Source organism: Gobio gobio (assembly GCF_949357685.1).
Source record: "Gobio gobio genome assembly, chromosome: 23".
NCBI lineage: Eukaryota > Metazoa > Chordata > Actinopteri > Cypriniformes > Gobionidae > Gobio > Gobio gobio.
In genome coordinates, this window is record NC_137119.1 from 40,172,440 (window position 1) to 40,194,516 (window position 22,077).

Here is a 22,077-nt window from a genome sequence, read left to right on the forward strand (position 1 = left end):
GAATAGAAAGACATGATGTAAATGATGACAGAATTATTAATTTCTGGTTTAAAAGAACATTGGAATGCCATTTAAGCCCCTGAATGCCCAAAAGTGTTTCTGTTTTGACTAGAGATTTATGAAGAGCTCATGTTTTACGGCCTTCTTGTGCCAGGAACCTGGAAATCAGATTTTTCCCAATTGGCACACAGATGTATGGAAGAACAAAGGGGATTTGGGACGGAGAAACTTTGATCGCTCTCTCAAATTGCACCCCAAAATACAATAAATATATATATAAACCTCCATCATATAATAAGAAAACTGATATATATATATATATATATATATATATATATATATATATAGAAAAGACAGCAACAAATATCTGACAACTGCCTGGAATCACATCTAAGACTTGAGAAGAAAGTCTCCAGTGTTCTGGTCTGCATTTCTTGTCGATATTGATCATCACAAACTGCATAAAATGCCGCATTGACTACACTATACTTCATCTCGATTCTTCACTGGTCTAGATCAACACAGATCTTCTGCTGATATGAAATGAAAATAAACCTTGACATATGTTTTGAATTGATAAATATACACCGTAAGCATTGGATCTTGACTGGAGCTCAGGGCGGAGCTGTGTCTCCATTACCACCTGCATGAAGGGACGTCTATCACAACACAAAGGATCTTACAGCCTCCGCATCCTTCAGTCTGCAGACTCTTATGAAGCCATGGCGTCTTTGAAGCCCCACACCTCCAGCAGTGCGATCTGGAAGCTCTCAGCACACAGAGGAGGGTTGTCGAAGGTCAGGCAGCGCTCAGTTCGGCCGTGGTTCAGCTCAGAGTCGATGTACAGAGCATTACCATCACCGCCTCCTTCACAAACAACAAAATACATCCATTTATAGAGAATCGAGGATTCAAGAATGACTATCTTCCTTTCTATACGATACCACATGAATAACACTGGATCTAAGAGACACTAGGACTGGGCAATACATGTCCTTTCAGACATTTATTATGGTTTTGCTCTGAATCTCAAAATCAGAGGAAGCATCATTTTCACCCAATTGTCTTAGTTGCAAAATACATTCAAAATGTTTAATGCAAGAAAAAAAAGTAAAAAATAAGTAAATGTAAAAAAATATATAAAAGTTAAATTCTATCTATCTACACTGAAACTTTTCACTCAAAATGTGCTAGTAAATTTCACAAAAAAAGTAACACTGAATTAAATGTGATACAGAAAACCTGTTATTTTTTTCGTAAAACATACTAAAATATTTTTTGTTAACAGAAAAAAAATAATCTTTGTCAACTTCAAAAAAATTATTTTTACAATCTATATTTTATATATATATTTATGATTTAACACCATATTACATTGTATATATTTTACATTATATATATATATATATATATATATATATATATATACACACCGATCGATTAGGCATAACATTATTCCTAATTTTGTGTTGGTCCCCCTTTTGCTGCCGAAACAGCCCTGACCCATCGAGGCATTGACTCCACTAGACCCCTGAAGGTGTGCTGTGGCACCAAGATGTTAGCAGCAGATCCTTTAAGTCCTGTAAGTTGCGAGGTGGGCCGTGATGAAGAGATCATCAGTGTTATTCACTTCACCTGTCATATATCGGTGTATATATATTTATTTTAATTCATTAATTTAATTGAATAACTTCAGATGTATAATAATGTAGATCTATAATAATTTATATTGGTTACACTTTGGTTTTTCTATTGGTGTCTTTGTTACACTGAGTTGTTGTGAACAAATCATGTATACTTACAGTTAAAACATTTGTAGTAATAAATCAATCATTTTTGCTAATGAGGTTTAAATCAGACATGTTATTAAAACATCTCCATCTTAACAACCTCATAAAAAACGCATCAGACACTTTAGGTTTACTTTGGATAAAAGCATCCGCCAAATTAATAAATACTTTAGGACACTTAATGGTCAAATATAAGGCACATACAATGATTTGTGTTATTCAGAATGTTGGGTAATGTTGTATCATATCAAGTCCATATCTCAGTATTGAATGTGTATAAGGCACCTTTCATTATCTGTGCAAGAGGAAACTCCTGTAAGATCTGGTACTTGAACTCAAGTGAAGTGAAACAAATCTGATTTGTGAGAAACGAGTGTCTCACTGACCGATAATGATGGAGTCGACGTTTCCTGCCATAAACATGGAGGTGTTCCTGGAGTTGAGGTTGAAGTGTCGTGCGGACAGGAAGGGGGACAGTTGAGACGGGTCTGTGGCTGGTTTCTCTAGAGACAGTGGCCCACCATTGTCTTCGCCACCGGTCTGTTCATCGGCCGCTGGCTGGGCCGCGCTCGCCAGCTCTGGGTGCTTGATAATCACCCACTCGTAACGCTCCACCTCTGGCTTCATCTGAAACAATCATGGAAGACATGTTACACACACAGCACTTCTGAAAACACACAACTGCAATGACCAGACCGTTCCAGTCGATACTCTAGTGGTCAGAGATCCGGAAGTGAAATCTGAATACATGCTGGGGAGGATAAATTGTGGTTCAAACTACAAACATTCACCCTTAAATTGTCTGCTTTAGATCTGCTAAATGAAAATGAATCATATAGTATAAGCACATATCATAAGCAATTTACCATTTGGCATTTACTACCTTTTAGTGTTTCGAAGATCTCAATAATGTCTCAGTCGTGCTCTGATTTGCTAAGCTTTGATCCGATCCTTCTTTTAATACAATTTAAAATCTTTTTATTTACTTATTTATAAATAATTTATAAATACCGGTAAATATTTATACTATTATTTTGATTTATTTATATGTACCTGTCATTTTGAATCACTTTTACTGTATAAGATAACATTTTAATCACTTTAAAATTCAGAGCACTTTGAATTTATATAAATAAACTTGCCTTTCCTTCCTAGATCATCTGATCCACATTACATTTATAGCTCTATAATTTTACTAAAGTATAACTATGATTAATTGATGTCCTTTTTATTCCTACAGAGGACTTTTAGGACAAACATCTGAGACAAAGTATCCGAGACATATTTAAAAGAAACATAACTGAGAACTCCATTAAATTACTAAAGAGCTATGAAATATTCCTCTGAGAGTGAAACAGGATGAAATGATGATGGATGAGAGGAACTTGACACTGCAGTCTAGTTTAATACTTAAGAAAATAGCGCCACCTAGTGGAGTATAAACGTAATGATTTCTGGATACTCAGTAACAACTAATACCTTGATAATATTATATTCTATATTATTATTTGCTGATAATCAAATTAATTTAATTGTTTATATATATATATATATATATATGTGCGTATAAACAAACGAGTACCAAAATGACATGAAAAGAAAAGTGACGTACTCTGAAGATGAAACACTCTCCAGTGCCAAAGAAGCTGAGCTTGTTCCCGCCTCTCTTGCGCTCCTCCCAATCAGTGGACAGGAAGGCCCCGCACACCTGGAATACAATTGGATGAGACGCATGTCAATCATTGATTAGCAGCTCCTCATCCTGAACAACCTCCCTGCACCTAGTTCACTTAATCCATCCTATACAGTATGCAAGAATAACCACAGACCCTCACTCAAAAAACTAAAACCACCATTGTAAAAACCCATAAGCAATGAACAAGGGATGATTTTGATGATGTTTTAAAATAAGTTTGGTTTTAGTTATTTGATGCTATAAAGACTGGGATGTGACGTCATGATTGACAGCTGTGATTGACAGTTTCTCTGAGCCAAGTCACTGATGCACCAAAGGAATTTTTTTTCTACATTTCCATAACTGTTTATTTCACACAGACATAACGAGTTGCTCTCCAATAAACTGTACAGATACTGCGGGAGTGTGGGCGGGGTTTGATATCGCGGCTCTACTTCCTGCTCTCTACTGCGCAGACTCAGGTGTCAAATCAGCGCAAGATGTCCGCGCCATGTTCAGACATTGGCGGCTTCACATTTCTCCAATGGAAGATAGTAAAGGCATGTCGTCCATCTTTTTTACAGTCTAAGGGGGTAGCGCATTACAAGTAAAGTGATTTGCTGCTGACCTCCAATAATCCAATTCAACCATACCAATAAGCAAAAGTGACCTATTTTAACGATCTGAGCACATGGTCTGAAACGCATGGCGCAGGTGCACTTAGGGCGTCTCCGAATCCACTTTTGCTAATTTAACGATGGGAAAAGTTGTCTCTGCGCCAGGCACATGGTCCAAAAGGGTTGTCCCTATAGTCTCTTAATGAGTAATGGGTGTGTTTTGGGCGTAACGTGCAATAAACCAATCAGAGTCTCATCTCCCATTCCCTCTAAAAGCCAGTTGCGCTCACACCATGACAGATTCGCTATTTACATGGCGGAATTTGCGAGTGGAAAGACTAAACACTTCTCCAGAGAGGAATCTGTTTATTTTTTAATATTTAAAAATGTGTGTGTGCTCTGTGTGTGTAATAAGCAGAGTGTACGTGTGTTGTGCACCCGCCTGTTATAGGCTCATATTACTAACACGCCCTTTAAATAACACAAAAAATACTGCACTATTGACTTTAGACCAGGTTTTTGTTGGTCAATGGCGCAGTCGTTTTCAGTTCCTCAAAATAGCAACGATGCTCCTGAACACACCTGGTTTCAGACCAGCACGCCCATGGGTGAACAGATGGGCGTGAGTGCATTTGCTATTTAAACAACGTGGCGCTGGATGTGAAAAAACTGCGTCGGGTTGAAACTACCAACAAAACACTTGAGTTGCGTTAAAGAATGGCTTTATATTTAAAAAAAATGTTTAATTCTTTAAATGGAACAACTTATTAAAAGTTTAAAGTATACTTAAATATATAAATATAAATAGATACAAAACACAATTTACTTAAAGGGTAACTTCAGTGATTTAGCATTAGGCTTTGTATCAGTAGAAACCCGGAAGTATAATCAAATTATGGTACTTTCCCCCCTCATATCCCCCTGAGACGAGAGAATTAAGCATTTTATTTCTGGAAAAATTCCTCCGATGACGCAAATATCGTCATTTTGCATAATCTGAGGATTTTTGGCCAGAGGCTAAAGACTACAGCCACTAGATGGAGCTGTTCCGCATGTTATCATAGTTAAGAGTATAGGGGAGAGATCTCTCACGCACAGAATGTAACACACAGACGGCCGCACGGACAATCATAACGGAGCGGTGCAGAGCAAAGTGAGTGTTTCAACTTTTCAATGAATTCCTGTGATAGTTTAGCTTCCATATGCGATCTGAAAACGTGCCAGACAGGCGCCTAAAGTCCCAGTGAACCGGAAGTTGCAACTGACTTTATTTCAGTGCTGTGACGTATTTCCAGGTGAAACGGAATATTGAATCGAGGGCAGGGTTATACTTCAGCGCTCCTCCTCTCCATCTCTCGCTCATAGCAGACTAACGATGGAGGGGAGTGGTTAAGGATATTCAAACCCAAGCCGGCGCATAGTCGTCATCGGAAAGGGAACGCCATTCAAGACCGGAAGTTACTTTTCAGATTTTGATTAAAGATTACCGCGGCAAACAATTTTTTTCTGTGTATTAACTTGCACGGATTAGTTGTTCACCCTAAGACCTGTAATGTGGGCTAACAAATTAAATAAGATCGATTTTGATTTCATGAGGACTTTAACGTTACCTCAGCTCTGCTCAGCTCTTCGATTAATGAAATCTGACACTGCTGCGTCTGTGAAGTGACTTTCGTTTGGCTCACTCAAACTTCATTGAAAAGACACGTTCAGTTTTTAATTGTAGTGTTTATTCTCTAACTGAACAAAATTATTGTATTACTATGAAGATCAAAACGACGGTGTACGGCCTCGTAGGGCAGCGAAGCAAGTGCATTCTGGGAGTCGTTGTCTTTCATCCACATGAGACAAAAATACATTTTCTGTCTTTTCTCAGTATAGAAGGCACCAAATTCAAAAATAATTTCACATTTCTACTACATAAATGACCCAGTTTAAATACAAAGCTTAATGCTAAATCACTGAAGTTACCCTTTAACAAATTCACAGTAAAACCTAAGCCACCTAACCCAACTACAATAGGCCTAATTTAACACTAATAACAGTTACAGTAATAACAGCAGTAGTTGGCATTCCTGGTATGCTACAAACCAGCTTCAAGGTTCAGCTTTATTCTGAAATATGACCATATTCTCTGGCTAAATATTTTAGAACACATTTTTGTCACAGCAGCCGCAATAGTGCTGTATGACAGCTGTATCGGTTTTATTTAGTTTTTTCATTTTTATTCAAAATATTCACAATCTTGTTAATTATGTCATGAATCTGATATTCTGATTTTCACATATGTGTGTGAGTGAATGTGTGTTAGTCGATCCATAATGCGCGATGGGCGGCGCCATGTTAGCTTGCGCCTTAGATAGGGATGTGACGGTGAGGAAATTTTCCCACCGGTTAATTGATGTGTGACAACACCGGTAATACCGGTATCACCGGCGGAGGCTTTTAAATCACTAATTCTATCTAACCGAAAGTAACATGCACACGACTGCTCTGAACTGAAAACACGCCAGTGCGCACACACCGTGAGTGACAGCTCGTCTGTAAATGCGCGCTCTGTGAGGCCATGGGTGCGTCTCAATCAGTTCCCTAGTTCAGTAGTCAGGGCACTGATCAAGCATTGATCAGTCTATGATTGAGATGCACGTCATGAATGAATAACAGTTCATCCGTAAAGCCTCGTTTATACTCGACGCGCCCGCACGAGCGCGAGGGTGCGCGCGGCAAAAATAAATGCGCGCAGTCAGCGTAGCGGAGGCTCACACTGCGGAGCCAGGCGAAAGTAAACAATGCGCGCTCTGTGCGGCCGTGCACATTTAACTTTCGGTTTTGAATTAGCGCCAATTCGGCTGCGGGTTGCTTGAATTATGGGTTCATTAGTCTGTTATTTTTAATGAAAAACACAACAACAAAACAAATGACAAACTCCCTTAAATAGGCGCTTTTACGTTTCGCTTTGAAACCAAATCTTCCGCGATCATCTCAGTCAGCTCCTCACTCTTAAATCTGATGAATGACTCCAGCCGCTGCCGAGACTCACGGTCGGATCCTGCTTTAAGCAGATACGTTCAGTTTTTATTTGTATTGTCTGTTCTCTAACTGAACTAAATTATTTTATTACTATAAAAAAATCAAAAAGACGGTGGGCGGTGCCACGGTGGGCAAGTGATGTAACCGGTGTTGAGTCTGGACACCGGTAACACCGGCAACACCGACTATCGTAGCAAGCCTAGCCTTAGAGAATCGGATCTGTTGGATTTACATCACCTGAATTCATCCTCATCTCACTAAATACATGAAAGTAAGTGACCGGTGAACTGGGAGAAGAATAGAGTAAACTATATAGTTAACTATAAAATGTGTATCTGATATGAATAAAACATGTAGTCAAATTATAACTGTCTGAAAGGATTGTTTGTGCCGCTTCCATAGACATCAGTGTGTGTTTTTTGCTAATACGTATGTGCATTTAAATGTCTGAAACCTAAAATAAACATGATGTGGTTGAAAACACTGAATAGTTGTGATATGTGATGAGCGCTGAGCGTGTCGGTCTCGGGCTCAGCGCCAACCAAAGCGTGAAAGCACGTTTGAATAAAAGTGGCACCGAAATCTGCGTTCTGATTCGGTCCGGTTCGGTTGCCGTATTGGCACCAGGTTTCGGTAACCAACCCTAACCAAAATAAGTGCTAAGAAGAAACAAAATGACTTGAGAAATAAGAGAGCGAGACAGGGTTTCAGTACCTCTCCATCCGTAGTTCTGATGAGCATTAGCGTCGGCTCGTATCCTTCACAATGGGCATAAAACCTGAATAAAACATCACAGACAATATTTAAAAAAACATTAAAACAGTTTGAGAAGCTCATTCAGCTCTGAAAGACTGTTAGACTGAGTAATAACTATTACTCAGCCATTACTCATGATGACTTCTTGAATAATATTCTTGTGCATTAAGAACATATTCCTTCAAAGTTGGCATGAAATGAAAGCTGCGATAGTCTTTTCTCCTCTATTGTGAGGAGTGAAACAAATCTGGAACCAGGAAATATGTCAGGCGGGACGTGATTTTGCTCGTGAGGATTTGATTGGATGGTTGTGGTTTGCTATTTGTTGATCTCATGTGATTGACAGGTTGTCCTGCTCTTGCTATTAAACACATCATCAGAGAAGAGATGTCGCTGCAAGAGGGAGGGGGTCTTATTTTGATTAAAAATTACAAGGCATATGAATAAAATAAAATAAAAGATTTATAAATGCAATATCCAAAATTGTCCATTTTGATATCATGGTAACTGTAAAGTAGAGTAGGGATGAAACGGTATGGAAATTTAACATCACGATTATAGTGACCCAAATTATCATGGTTATCAATATTATCACGGTTTTGTTCAAATGAGATGAAAGTGTTTAAAAAGAACTGATGCACACACTTCACATTTCAACAAGTTTTATATTTGAAAATCAACAAACAACAAATAACTAAAGCGGCTCTATGTACTTTTTTAAGCTAGATTCTGTGGGATTTCCTTCCTTATAATGGCCGTCGTCAATAGCAACGCATAATGCATAAATAATAATAATTTGTCATAAATATAATCTCTAATATTATCTCTGTAAATATATTCTCAAGCAATATTCTCATCAGTGTTCAGCAATATTTAGCATATTTTGTGTAAGAGCCCAAACAGTATCCTAGTGAAATAATGCGTATCCATATTTCCATATGATTTGACAGTTTATTTTATTAAATATCAAAATGTGTGCATCATACCTGACACCTAAATGATCACTTTACAGTCAGTTTTATGACTGTCATTCTCTTCAAATGCTCGTGAAGTTTGAAACGTGTATAACGTTACCAATGTTGTGTGTAACTTTAGAGACGGTCCCTAAATTCGCCAACTTTATGCCAGTCATATCAGAGCTGTGGTTCTGCTGTGTTTTTTTTAAACCATTTTCGCTGCTGAAATAGAACAAAAACAGTCAACCTCTGTATGATGAATGAATCTCTTGCGTACATCACACACATCTCTGCTTTGAGTGCAGATTTCAGCGTGTGAGCGGCGCGCGCTCGGAACATAACTCCGGCTAATCTGAACGCCTCTGATTATGAGATATTGCATTCATAAACTCAATATAAACACGTATGAGTGGTTATAATGCGCAACGCGATTATAACAGATGGCTTTTGAGAAGACTATAATAAGTTCAACCGCCAGAGTGGCTAGTGTGCAGCCGAAATAACGTTATACCCGCAAATGGCGGTTGTTAATGTCAAGCCCTGATTATCCCTTAAATGTCACCCTAGTCTTGTCTGAACTTGTTCGTTCGCTTCACGTTATTATTTCCCAGACGTAGTTTTGGTATTGAGGTCAAAGTCCACTTGCCTTGCGTTCGTAGTTTTGAAGTGTTCCCCCTATTACAGCGACTTTATTCTGGCATGTTCTGCAGACAGGGTGACCATCTTAGATTAAGTTTCCCTCAGGACTTTTGTAAAAGCCAAAATATGACCACACCTCAGATTTGGTCCTTTTAGAAGGCTGAAAAATCTCCCGGCGCTGTCACTGCCTTCTGCCATTCTTCTCATTCAAAAAAACAGCGCTGCTGCGCCAGACTGACGCTGACTGGACAAGATTTACCGCGAGTTTTCACAATCGTGATAATCACACGCGGTTTTAATGATAATAAAATTGTATACGATATTACTAACCGTCACTAAATTTTATCGTGGTTTATCGTGAAACCGGTAATCGTTTCATCCCTAATTGCTATTAAACACATCATCAGAGAAGAGATGTCGCTGCAAGAGGGAGGGGATCTTATTTTGATTAAAAATTACAAGGCATATGAATAAAATAAAATAAAAGATTTATAAATGCAATATCCAAAATTGTCCATTTTGATATCATGGTAACTGTAAAGTAGAGCCACTTGCTTTGATTCATGCATTTTAAAGTGTGTATGCACTGGAGTGTGTGTATTTGTACCGGTTCAGGCTGCAGCCGTGTGTGGACGTGGTGAAGAGAAGCTGCGGCTGACACAAAGCGAAACGCTCCGGGATCCACGACCAGATGTCTCTGATCTCCTTAGCGCTGACGATCTCGGAGCTGAAATTATCAGCGTTCACGGCTAACTGGACATTTTGTCTAGAGAGATACAGAGATTTGAAAAATCATCCATTTGTCACTGTGCATCAATAAACCAACAACATTAAGGTCAAAAATAGCCTGAAAAATAGAAATGTGTGAGGAGGAGGATGAGGAGGATGAGAGATGAAGATACACACCTTCTGATGAAACTAAAGGACAGCACAGAGAGTGGAGAGCAGGAGAAACGGAAAAAAACAATGAAATAATGTGGAAAAAAAAGAAAATTAGGGAATGAAAAATAAATATGTATATCAGAGGAAAGATGTCAAAGACAAAAGATATAAACAGACAAACTTAATGAACATAGACATTTAATATGAACAGAAACTTCCCTAAATAACTCAAACATAACAGTTTTTGTTGTTGAATTTCTCGTTATATCTTTCCACTTCTTTTTTTTTTTATGTTTTTGAAATCATTCTAATATGTTGATTTGTTGCTCAAGAAACATTTCTGATTATTATCATTTCTGATATATCGGGCCGATATTTGCGATTTATTTTTACATGTATCGGCCGATACAAGGCTGCTGCGTTTGCCGATATTTTTTTCCCTGCATTATTTACAGACAGGCGTCCACAGGGCAGCTCTCACTGTCTTCAAACTGTCTTGCTCTCCCTCATATTAATCAAAATCAAATGAGAATTGACACGATGGTAAAAGGTCGAAAGACTGAAGTTTCACGTGGAACATTGGGAGATTTTTTCCTGAATTACCGCTGGTGTTGCTCTACAAGAGATTAAGTTAAGTGCACCTACACTCTAAAAAATGTTGGGTTAAAAATAACCCAAGTTGGGTTGAAAATGGACTAACCCATCAATTGGGTTGTTTTAAGCAAACATTTAACGCATTTAAAGCATTTTTTAGAGTGTAACCATTAAATGACCAGGTTGTAAATAGTTTTAAAATTAAGTATAGTACAGTGTGCACAGTGTACAGTGTATTTTTCAGTCTACACTTTATTATGCTGCTTGTTGATACTGTGTGCAAATAGCTTTAAAGCTACACTGTGTGATATTTTCCCCCATCTAGTGGTTAAAAGGTATATGACCATCCAGTGAATTTTAGTTTCTGTTCCTCTCAATTCCGATTTCGTTTTAACTCCTACGGTGGCCGATTTATTTCAGTTCGACCTCGTCCACATTCGACACGGTGCCATCGAGTGTTAAAACGCGAAAGGCGAAGCTTGAATTCACGGGTATGTCCCTCTTTGGCTAATGTACTTTCAAGATGGAGGGGCAACATGGCGACCACCGTTAGATCCCATTACCTTATGTATTTTCAATGGCATATTATAAACTTATGAGAATACGTTATTACTTGAAAGAAGTAATACATTAATGAGCACATATATTTTTGAAAGAACTAAGTGTTTTTAGCTAAGAATAGACTAAAAAAGTTACATAGTGTAGCTTTAAAGGTAAAAACAAAAATGAATTCCCAAAAATGAAAACGGGAAAAAAAGGAATTCGCAAAAATTAAAACGGAAAAAAAATGAATTTTGGGAAAAAATACAACAGAATTTGGGAAAAAACAAAAGATTTTATAGGGCCCTACCTCTTTTGTTTGACGGTGATGCCTCTCTGCTGGAGTGATTTCTCATTGGCCAGCTGAAGCAGCGTGATCTCTTTACGGCTGAACAGGCGGATGGAAAAAGCCTTTTCCAGCAGTTTATCCGGCGTCACGCTTTTCCCGATGTTCTGCACGAACGTCTGTATATCCCTCCTGACCGCCGCCGAGTCCAGCTTGGTTAAGGCCGAGCCGGAGGCCACACACTGCTTGCGGTAGAACTTCAGTATCGCCAGTGCGACGCGGTAAAGAACCTTGTACCCCTCCACCAAAAACACGTCCATCACGCGTGCGGCGAAGCTGAAGGGCAGGTCGCCCAGAACCCACCTCTGCCAATCAGAGTAAACCTCCAGCACGTCTGTGGCGGTGGCAACCATCAGCTTATGGGCCGCCGGGCAGTACTTATGCACGAGGTCGCCGAAGGTCATGCAGGCCGACTGATATGCGAGGAAAGTCTGATCTAGCAAGCGCCGGCCAGGCTCGTTGCAGGCCAGCATGCGGCTGACGTTCTCGAAGCACTGCGCTTCATCCGCGCTCCAGTGCAGCAACAGCGCCGCCACCACGGGTAAAGACGGGCAGTACGAGATATCCGGGAACTGCCCAGCCACACAGGAAATCACAGCGTGCACCGAGCCCACGGATTCGGCCTTCAGACAGTACCGCGGCACAGCCGTCCCATCCACGAACTCCGGCAACAGGTGCGCGGATGGGTTGCGCTTGCTGCTGTTGGGATTCCCCATGATATCCCGGTAAACCTCGGCATCCGGAGTAACGGTACGACACGGGAGGGCTTTGAGCAGCTGCTGGTAGATGGCTGAGCGCTGGCTGTGATTTTTGGCCCACTGGCCCGAGCGGGCGTGCTGTTTCAGCTCCTTTAAGTCTTTATATTCGCTCTTACCGGGAGCCGCGTCACGAGACACATCGCCCATCTGAGACCAGTCCACGAACACACCACAATCCACCGCCATGACCTCTGACCTTACACGTCGACCGGCACAAACAGAGAGAGAAGACAGAGAGAAACTAGCCGGCCATATTGCTCCAGCTGTTGAGAGAAGAAATATGGTCAATCTCCGTTATTACCAACAGTAAATATTAACCCCTTAAAGCAGGGCTTGACATTAAAGGGTTAGTTCACCCAAAAATGAAAATTCTGTCATTAATAACTTCCCCTCATGTCATTCGACACCCGTAAGACCTCCGTTCATCTTCGGAACAGAAATGAAGATATTTTAGTTGAAATCTGATGGCTCTGAAAGGCCTCCATTGGCTCAATGGCACGGTTCACTCTCAAGACCCTTAAAAGGTACTAAAGACGTCGTTACAAAGTCCATCTCACTACAGTGGTTCTACAATAACTTTATGAAGCGGCGACAATAGTTTTTGTGCGCAAAAAAACCCTAAATAACGACTTACATAGTGATGACGATTTCAAAACACGGCCTCATGAAGCTTCGAAGCGTTATGAATCACTGAGCCGAATGATGATTCGGATTGCGTGTCAAACCGCCAAACTGCTGAAATTTGGCGATTCAAACTGCTGATTCGACTCACTGATTCATAACGCTTCGAAGCTTCATGAGGGCGTGTTTTGAAATCGTCATCACTATATAAGGCGTTATTTAGCGTTTTTTTGCGCACAAAAACTATTGTCGCCGCTTCATAAAGTTATTGTAGAACCACTGTAGTGAGATGGACTTTGTAACGACGTCTTTAGTACCTTTTAAGGGTCTTGAGAGTGTAAAGTGCCATTGAGCCAATGGAGGCCTTTCAGAGCCATCAGATTTCAATTAAAATATCTTCATTTCTGTTCTGAAGATGAACGGAGGTCTTACGGGTGTCGAACGACATGAGGGTAAGTAATTAATGACAGAATTTTCATTTTTGGGTGAACTAACCCTTTAACGCTTGTCCGGGACAAGTGGATTTTTTTTGAAGGGGCAAGTGAAAAAGAATTTTACTTGCCCGACGGACAAGTGTCCTGGTTAAAACGTCAAAACAAAAAATAACTAGGGAATCACCAAAGTGCAATAATGATTCTGCATTCAGTGTAAGTGGAGCTCGATAGTGGATCATATAAAACGAACAGACAAGGTTGAGCTGTTGAGGCTCGCGCAGCCTCTCGAGGAGAAAATCGAAAACAAATGAGCGCCGCTCATACAAAGAAACTCAGTTAACATACACAGTTAAAATTGTGCAGTTTTTTATATTTATAACATATGATACAGTTAAGCAACATCACACTAACAAGAGTGTTGTTTTCATGAATACCATCACGACTGAAAATGACACTGATTTCATACGCCTGTTCCATAAACAATTTTTTTACATTAAGTCACTTACATTTTAGAAGCAATATTGACTGTTTTTTAGTGCTGGGCGGTATACCGGTTCATACCGAATACCGGTATTAATTTTCTTTATGATATGAATTTTGACGATACCGCAATACCGGTATATGTCGCTTAAACAACGTTCGGAACGCGGCGCAGCGCGTCATTGTTTGAGAGGGGACCCATTTCATTGATGCACTGTAGTAAGAGCAGTCAGAGCACAGTTGAGATCGCATTACAGCACAGACTATGGCTGTATCCTATACTCTCATTCACTATTCCCTACGTTATCACTTTATTTGAAGGAGTGAATGAAAACGTGCGTGAAGTCGGACAACCGTTGTGTGTACATCGGCTGTACACTCGTTATTGCGGTGCAATGGGATAGAATGAGTGCACTCAATAACGTCCACTAAGGTTTCAGACACCACTACAAAGCGCTGTGCCCTCCAAATAATGCTATATTTGAGGTTATGGGAGCGATGTCGGATTCAGCCCTTGATTATTGTTGAGAATTCAAACTACACGCGGCGCGCGAGAGAGCGCGGTTTCTGCACGGAGCGCTGCGATGAGTTTAACAACGCTCACCACATGGATCATATAGCACTGATATAGACCGGAGCGAGAGCGTTTAAAATTTTTATGGACATATTTCATATACTATAGTGCTCTAGACATGAACCAGAAGTGTGTATGCGCGCATATTTCATCACGTCTTATTTAAATGAAATGTATGCACTGATTACACTGATAACCTATGTCTGATCACGAACGCGCTGACACGATGGATTATTCAAAAGACAATGATGTAAGTTAATAAATAAACTGACAATTCAAAGAAGAATGGGCCAAAAAGTAACTGCTTTATTCTTTCTGTGTTAAACTGAAGTGTGTCATTCGTTCCGAGAGTCCTGTTAAATGTATTGCTAATATCCTCATTTCTCCTCGTTTTGGCAGTTTGTTGTTATAGAGGGTTAGATTTTTAAAATGCTTAAGGTGCCCTCAACTCAACTTTTAATATTCAAGTGTCTGTAAGTATGATTCTAAACGTGTTGCAGGTCTGTGTTTTATTGTTTGTTGTCTCTCCACAGCATCATTTTGTTAACCTGTAGACCTATTAACTGTAGTGTGGAATTTTTCTACAATATTCACTCGTCATGACAGTAAAACAGGGCATTCTAGTCAATCTCCTGCAGTATTTCCTCTCTCAATCAGTAGAAAATGTGATTAACACCCTGTCATGCATAGGGGAAAAAATACCGTCATATACCGTGAAACCGATATAATTTAGAAAAATACCGTGATATACATTTTTGGTCATACCGCCCAGCACTACTGTTTTTGTTCTATTTCAGCAGCGAAAATAGTTCCAAACAAATATCACAGCAGAACCGTAACGCATCTCACAGCAACAGTGTGTGTGTTACTGAATGATTCAGCGTTTTAGTGAATCGGTTGAATCAAAGATTCAATGACCTATTCGTAAACGACCGCCAAATTCTTGAACGAATCAGCCGTTTGAATGAATCGACTCAATGACTCACTCATTAAGACGGTCACCTGCTGCCACCTACTGGTGGTTTAGTTTCACCTTTCCAACATTTCTTATTTGTATATTCAAAAATATTTAAAATAATCACATAACATTATTTAATGCAGTTGTAATTTTTCAGTGTAAATGATTTAATTTGATTGGTAACAGCCTATAGTGTCTTATTCTAATTTAATTTATAGATCAAATTTAAGAATATAAAAGGAGAGCTGAAGCATAGTCTATATTTAATAAGATTATGGAAAAATGCCCTTTTTAAAAAGGTACAAATATGCATATTTAAATATGTCAAAGCTGATTAAACACTGGTGAGAATATTGCTTCAGAATAGATTATATTTACAAAAAAAATCCGGACAAGAAAATGTTTTACTCGGACAAGTGAATGCTTAAAGGGATAGTTCACACAAAAAATAAAATTGTGTCATCATTTACTCACCCTCAAGTTGTTCCAAACCTGTATGAGTTTCTATGTTCTGCTGAACACAAAATAAGATATTTTGAAGAATGTGTGTAGTAAAGCAGATCAACCATAGAGCAACCATTGACTACCATAGTATTTTTTTCCCCTACTATTGTAGTCAATGGTTGCTCTATCTGCTTGGTTACAAACATTCATTAAAATATCTTCTTTTGTGTTCAGCAGAACAAAAAAACTCATACAGGTTTGGAACAACGTGAGGGTGAGTAAATGATGACAGGATTTTCATTTTTGGGTGAACTATCCCTTTAAAGGTGCAGTGTGTGATTTTAGCGGCATCTAGTGGTGAGGTTGTGAATTGCAATCACCCACCGCTCACCCCTCTCTTTCGAAGCACATAGAGAAGCTACGGTGGCCGACACAGGACAAAAATGTCGTCGTCTGAGAGAGTGACTAGTGCTCTGTAGAGAAGTTTGTCTGTTTAGGGCTACTGTAGAAACATGGCGGCACAAAATGGCGACTTCACTGTAAGGGACCCGCGGTGTGAAGATAGAAACGGCTCATTCTAAGGTAATAAAAACATAACGGTTCATTATGTAAGGTCTTTATACTCCACTGAAAACATAGTTAAGTATATTATATTGCATTTCTGTCCATAGATCATAAATACGACACACTGCACCTTTAACTGCTAGCGGGACAACTAAGTTTACTTCACTATATTACAATTAAATACTAAATACAAACTATTTATCGTTGGAAAGATCTAAGACTCCTAAATAGATATTTTACCACTGTTTTTTGTAACAAATTATGTAAGAACATTAATAGATTAATTTATGACAAGAGTGCACCTAAAAAAAAATCTACATGATAACAGGAGTTCTGATCTTTGTCACAAAAGGTCGATGCACGCACTTTTAATCATTTAAACTTTGGTTTTCATGCTAAAGGTTCATAAAAAAAAACATTTTTCCTTTAAATATATATATATATATATATATATATATATATATATATATATATATATATATATATATATATATATATATATATATATAATATAGATTATATATTATATATAAATATAATATTATCTTTTGTTATTGCCTTTTTATATGTCATATATTTTAGTAATTATAATAAATTAGGTATCATTCAAAAGCTTACAAACTCAAAATTCATCCTGTGAAAACTGTTTTGAAATTGGACGTTGTGTTACCATATAAACGGTACTCTAAATTCTTTCAGCGGGCTCCTCCCCTATTGGGGGACGTCATGTTTCATAATTTATACTCAAAACCTTTTCTAATTTTGACAAAACACATACCATCAGAAAGGTCTCAAGCTTCCATATTTTGTGATAGAAGTGATATTTGGACAGAAATGTATTATTACAGCGGAATGTATAAAAACAATTCAATGGAATGTGTGTCACCCGGTGGCTATTTTTGGTACAGCGCCTAAACAAAATCTCATGGGAACTTCAATTTTTATGATATCAACTTCAAATTTGGAACACAACTTGGCTATTTATACGGCTTTGATTTTATAGTAATTTGAGTAAAAAATGTTTATTTAAAATTTAAAAAAAATATTTGTTGATTTACAGTAAATTTAATCTTCCATAACTTTTTCACGTCATTTTTTGAAGTGCAATAATCTGCTGAGTGGCTTCTTTAAAACAAGACCAGGTCTTGGTCTTAGGTCCAAAGCATTCTTGAATTACAACCATTTAGGTTTGGATAGTGCATTTTCATGGGGTTAGGGATGCCCAAAACTATATAATAATATTCAAATTTTTATCAGCATCCACCTAAATTGGTTGAAATTGGAAGCACATATTATCAGGGCTTTTCCATTTCAAAACATTGCATTACTATGTATGTAAAAATATGTAAATGTTATCCACATTTTCTACCGTTCAATATAATATTTTGATGCCTGAATTCACATGATTGAAGCTTTGAAATAGTCGTTCTTCAATGGCCAATATCAGTACAGACTTAAGTGACTGATATCATCCGCATATACACTAATGTTCACAAATTTGGGATCAGTAAGATTAATATAAAAAAAGAAATGAAAAAAAAAAGAATACTTTTATTCATCAAGGGATGTATTAAACTGACCAAAAGTGACATTAGATTTCTATTTCAAATAAATGCTGCTCTTTTGAACTTTCTATCATTAAAGAATCATGAGAAATAATGCATCACAGTTGAAGCAGCTCAACTGTTTTCAACATTATAATAATCAGAAATGTTTATTAGCAGTAAATCATCATGTTAGCATGATTTCTGAAGGATCATGTGACACTTAAGACTGGAGTAATGATGCTGGAAATACAGCTTTGATCACAGGAATAAATTACATTTTACTATATATTCACGTAGAAAACCTAATATTTCATTTTCATAATATTACTGTTTTTACTGTATTATTAGATTTTTTTTTTTTTAAATGCAGCCTTGGTGAGCAGAAGAGACTTGCTGTGTACTGAAAAATGTGTACTGACCCAAACTATTAAACGGTAGTATATATATATATATATATATATACCCCTGGGACATAAAATAAATACCCTAAAAAGCACATCCACTGACTTTCAAGCCTCCTGTGAGTCCATCTGTCTATTTGTGCCTTTCTGACTCAGTATCAGAGTTTCCCAATTACTTCCCTGGCTCTGTTTTCTCCTTCTCTCTCTATTCGGCGGCATCTGTAAGCAGGTTTAGGGTTTCTGTGAGCTCAGAGCTCAGAACGTCAACAACATGAAACTATCAGGACAAAGCAAAAACACGTTATTGGATTTGCTGATGTAAGCATAATAGCATCAGTGCTCCAAGGGTCAGGGGTCAAGGGGCTGTAATCCATTTACACCAGGACAGGTGTACGTGTATCTGGCTTACAGTGTCAGAATCACATAACTGTGTCTATTATAATAGCATATACCATTAGTAAGATGATATGATTGTAGAAGTTTGTCCGTTTAGGGCTACCGTAGAAACCACTGAAAACATAGTTATGTATATTAAATTAAATTTCTGTCCATAGATCATCATAAATACGACACACTGCACCTTTAAAGCCGTTTTCAAACTGGGGGCTGCAAGCAAGTGCTTGGAAAAGTTTAGAAAAAAGCAGAGTAAATAAAAATAATAATAACAATACTATATATATATATATATATAGATATAAATTAAAATACAATTAAACTTACTAAATGAAGTAGATTAAAATAATAAATTAATTAAAATAAAATGTAAATAAATAACTAAATAAACAAAAACATGAATAAAAACATACAAACAAAAAAAAATGAATTAAATAAATAATAATAATAATCTAACAGTAAAATAACATAGTAGGCGGGAAAAAAAACACAATGATGTAATGTAACAGAAACAAGATATTTTACAAATATTTTACACATATTTATAAAGGTCATAAGGGTAAATTGGGGTTTTATACATCCCCTGAAAGCTGAATAAATACGCTTTCCACTGATGTGTGGTTTGTTAGGATAGGACAATATTTGGTCGAGATATTACTATTTGAAAATCTGGAATCTGAGGGTGCAAAAAAATCAAAATATTGACAAAATCGCCTTTAAAATTGTCTAAATGAAGAACTTAGCAATGCATATAACTACTAACAATACATTTTTGATATATTTACGGTAGGAAATCTACAAAATACCTTCATGGAACATGATCTTTACTTAATATCCTAATGATTTTTGGCATAAAATCGATCGTTTTCACCCATTCATGTATTGTTGGCTATTGCCACAAATATACCCGTGTGACTTATGACTGTTTTTTTGGTCCAAGGTCATATATTAATTTTTCAAAGTATTATCTGAGGCTTCTTTGAAAGTGAATATATATATAGTTGCCTTTTATATGTTAGGATGGGGCTCCTCTCATGAGGATGATCATATTTGGAGATCCGTGGCGTATAAAAGATTGAAAATCCCTGTATTAACTGTACAATACTTTATTGTAGGCATTGTAAAATTATAATAATTCAATATTTGATCTATTTTAAACAGTGTAAGACGCTCCAGAAACATGAAACTAATAGTTTAACTGTAGTAACTATAGTGACTAATAGGAAGGATGATGACGATGCCCGTCAGCAGCCAATCAGCGAGCGAGAGAAACGCCTCACGCGCGCGCCGTCAAGCCCACCTGGCACGCGCTTTGCTGCTCTTCTAATGCTTCTATGTGCACAAAACATGACCTATATTTCACGTCAACTTTCAGAGACAGCCATAAACATTATGACACACACACCCTCGTTCAAATCTGCCTGATGTATGCTTGACTGACTGACTGTCTGACAGATGAGGTTATAGATACTCTCTCACGCACAAACACACACACACACACACACACTAGTATGCAAACACAACCGATTCACGCAGCAGACTGACAGCTCTATGGCGAAGTTGTTTTTATTAAATATGTCTTTAATACACGAAGACGTGCAAATGAAACGGCGACGCTTGAGATTAAGCTAATGTGAATAGCTCGTGCAGCTAATGTGTAAACCTAACTACATGCCGACGCCGTTTAAAAGTCTGTACTGCAGCACTTCAAGTAAAGGAATCGCAAATAGACGCGTGGTATTCAGAAAATGTCAAACCTGGAATAATAATTTGAATGAAACGTCTTACCTGATTTGCTTTCGACTGTCTGTCAGGCAGCGGGCATATTTGTGATTGTGTGCGCATGCGCAGTGAGTACTGCCCTCACAGTGCACGCTGGGTGAAGAGACTATCTATCTATCTATCTATCTATCTATCTATCTATCTATCTATCTATCTATCTATCTATCTATCTATCTATCTATCTATCTATCTATCTATCTATCTATCTATCTATCTGTCTGTCTGTCTGTCTGTCTGTCTGTCTGTCTGTCTGTCTGTCTGTCTGTCTGTCTGTCTGTCTGTCTGTCTGTCTGTCTGTCTGTCTGTCTGTCTGTCTGTCTGTCTGTCTGTCTGTCTGTCTGTCTGTCTGTCTGTCTATCTATCTATCTATCTATCTATCTATCTATCTATCTATCTAATCTCACACTTAATGATATATAAAGACAATAATAGAGAAATGTCTGTAAATGGTTATATAGCCTAGCCAGTCAAATCTGAGTTTTCTATTATCTATAACTATAGAATTATTCTATTAATATACTTATCTATCTTACGCAGAAGTACATGGCTACTCTTTTGCTTTCCCCCTTAGGAGAAACAGGAAAGTCCCAGTGAAAGGCCTGCATCAGCTGACCTGTTTACCGCTTTATGAGCATCTCATTGGGCAGAGGGTCGAGTCCATCTGGTAATGAGACAACGGCCGGCCTTGTGCACAACATCCGCTGACACATGACAGTCATTAAGATAACTCAATCAAGACTGCAGTGCTGCACGGACACAGTTCTTGCCTTCCTAGAGTTTATAGACTCACACAACTCATAAAACAGTGTTCACCTTTAAAGAAAGAAGGAATATGGCGAACTACCCTACAATAGTTCACTAAAAGCGTCATATAATCTATGAATATGTCATGTAATGGAAGCATATGGGTAGCAATATTCAATTTGAAACGTAATATGTAAAATGGCAATGTATTTCTGTACTTAAATGTACATTTTCCATACCAAATGTGCAATAAATGCTCATTCAAATTCAATAATATAATTTAAATGAGCTATTTCCTACACTAGTTGCATTTCACATTGCATTTTTCTACATTCATTGCAGGACATTTAATGAAAATGCAATCGTGTCTTACATTGTGCATGTAAATGGTAAGAAAAATAACATTTAAATTATCATTTTGCTACAATTTTTTCCTTAAACATGTTAAAGATCTAATAATTTCTGTAATACATTTTCATTGTGCAACTTGTAAAACGTTAAAATATGTTTTTAAGTGATACTAGTGTATAAAACTAAATAGCAAAATAGCAT

The 22,077-nt window shown here is 37.8% G+C and overlaps 1 protein-coding gene across 1 annotated transcript; it reads right to left on the reverse strand.

Annotated features, from left to right (window-relative positions):
- Positions 1-404: 404 nt before the first annotated feature.
- Positions 405-20,844, reverse strand: tbc1d24 (TBC1 domain family, member 24; the record flags this gene model as incomplete). Its single annotated transcript, XM_079806038.1, is given in 8 exon segments — positions 405-867; positions 2,177-2,417; positions 3,403-3,498; positions 7,827-7,890; positions 10,071-10,229; positions 11,790-12,808; positions 12,811-12,846; positions 20,788-20,844. Coding segments are annotated over 8 exon segments (1,827 nt in total). The 3' UTR covers positions 405-712.
- Between the last annotated feature and the right edge of the window lie 1,233 nt (positions 20,845-22,077).